Source organism: Corvus brachyrhynchos, unplaced genomic scaffold (genome assembly GCF_000691975.1).
Source record: "Corvus brachyrhynchos isolate BGI_N302 unplaced genomic scaffold, ASM69197v1 scaffold4450, whole genome shotgun sequence".
Taxonomy (NCBI): domain Eukaryota; kingdom Metazoa; phylum Chordata; class Aves; order Passeriformes; family Corvidae; genus Corvus; species Corvus brachyrhynchos.
The window spans coordinates 1,789-3,291 of NW_008235641.1; the positions used below are offsets into that span (position 1 = coordinate 1,789).

At 52.2% G+C, this 1,503-nt stretch overlaps 1 protein-coding gene across 1 annotated transcript in view; it reads right to left on the minus strand.

Moving 5' to 3' along the window:
- Window positions 1-1,049, minus strand: part of LOC103611756 (myosin-binding protein C, fast-type-like) — a 2,822-nt gene extending 1,773 nt beyond the window's left edge. The window contains exon 1 of the mRNA XM_017727931.1: window positions 691-1,049. Within this exon, the coding sequence (XP_017583420.1) occupies window positions 691-940 (250 nt within the window). The 5' untranslated portion in view covers window positions 941-1,049. The remainder of the gene's footprint in view (window positions 1-690) is intronic.
- Window positions 1,050-1,503: the final 454 nt, after the last annotated feature.

Sequence of the window (1,503 nt, forward strand, 5' to 3'; positions counted from 1 at the left end):
AAAATCGCCCCCCAAATCCCCCAAATCCAGCCCCAGGACGCCTCAAAATCCACCAGAAAGCCCCAAAAATCCCCAAATTTCACCCGGAAATCAACAGATTTCCACCAGAAATTCCCCAAAAATCCCCCAAAATCCCCCCAAATCTCCAAATTTGCCCAAAAATGCCCCAAAATGCCCAAACCCCTCAAATTTCCCCCAAAATCTCCAATCTTTCCCAAAATCCCAAAATCCCACCCAAAATCCCCTCAAAATCCCCTCAAAATCCACCTAAAAATCCCCAAATTTCACCCCAATTTGCCCAAAAATGCCCGAATTTGCCCCAAATCGGCACCTTCGCTCTTCTTGGGCTCCACCTTGATCTTCTTGAGCCTCTTGAGCCGCCCCCAAATCCCCCCAAAAATGCCCCCAAAACCCCTCTAAATCCCCCCCAAAATCCACCCAAAACCCCTCAAAATCCACCTAAAAATCCCCAAATTTTGCCCCAATTTGCCCAAAAATGCCCGAATTTGCCCCAAATCGGCACCTTCGCTCTTCTTGGGCTCCACCTTGATCTTCTTGAGCCTCTTGAGCCGCCCCCATCCCCCAAATCCCCCCCAAAACCCCTCAAAATACCCCTCAAAATCCACCCAAAAATCCCCAAATTTCGCCCCAATTTGCCCAAAAATGCCCGAATTTGCCCCAAATCGGCACCTTCGCTCTTCTTGGGCTCCACCTTGATCTTCTTGAGCCTCTTGAGCATGCCGCGCAGGTCGGTGATGCCGTACTGGAAGGCGATGCGCTCGTACTCGCTCTTCTTGGTGACGCCCTTGAGCAGCTCCCAGATCTCGGGCGGGATCAGATCTTCCTCGTCGTCCTTCTTCTTCTTCTTCTTCGTCTCCTCCGCCTGCTCCTCCCTGGGGGGCCCCAGGGCTTGTCCTCGCGCCTTCGGCCTCAGCCTCATCCTCGTCCCAAAGGTCTCCTCATCCCGTCCCCAGCTTCATCTTCCTCATCCTCATCTTCATCCCCATCTCATCCTCGTCCCCATCTCATTCTCATCCTCGTCCCAAAGTTCTCCTCATCCTCATCTTCATCCTCCTCATCATCCTCATCTCCGTCCTCATCCTCATCCTCATCCCAAAGTTCTCCTCATCCCGTCCCCAGCTTCATCTTCCTCATCTTCCTCATCCTCCTCATCTTCAGCCTCATCCTCATCCCAAAGTTCTCATCCCATCCCCAGCTTCATCTTCCTCATCCTCCTCATCTTCCTCCTCATCTTCATCCTCATCCCAAAGTCCTCCTCATCCCGTCCCCAGCTTCATCTTCCTCATCTTCCTCATCCTCCTCATCTTCAGCCTCATCCTCATCCCAAAGTTCTCATCCCGTCCCCAGCTTCATCTTCCTCATCCTCCTCATCTTCCTCCTCATCTTCATCCTCATCCCAAAGTCCTCCTCATCCCGTCCCCAGCTTCATCTTCCTCATCTTCCTCATCCTCCTCATCTTCAGCCTCATCCTCATCCCAAAGT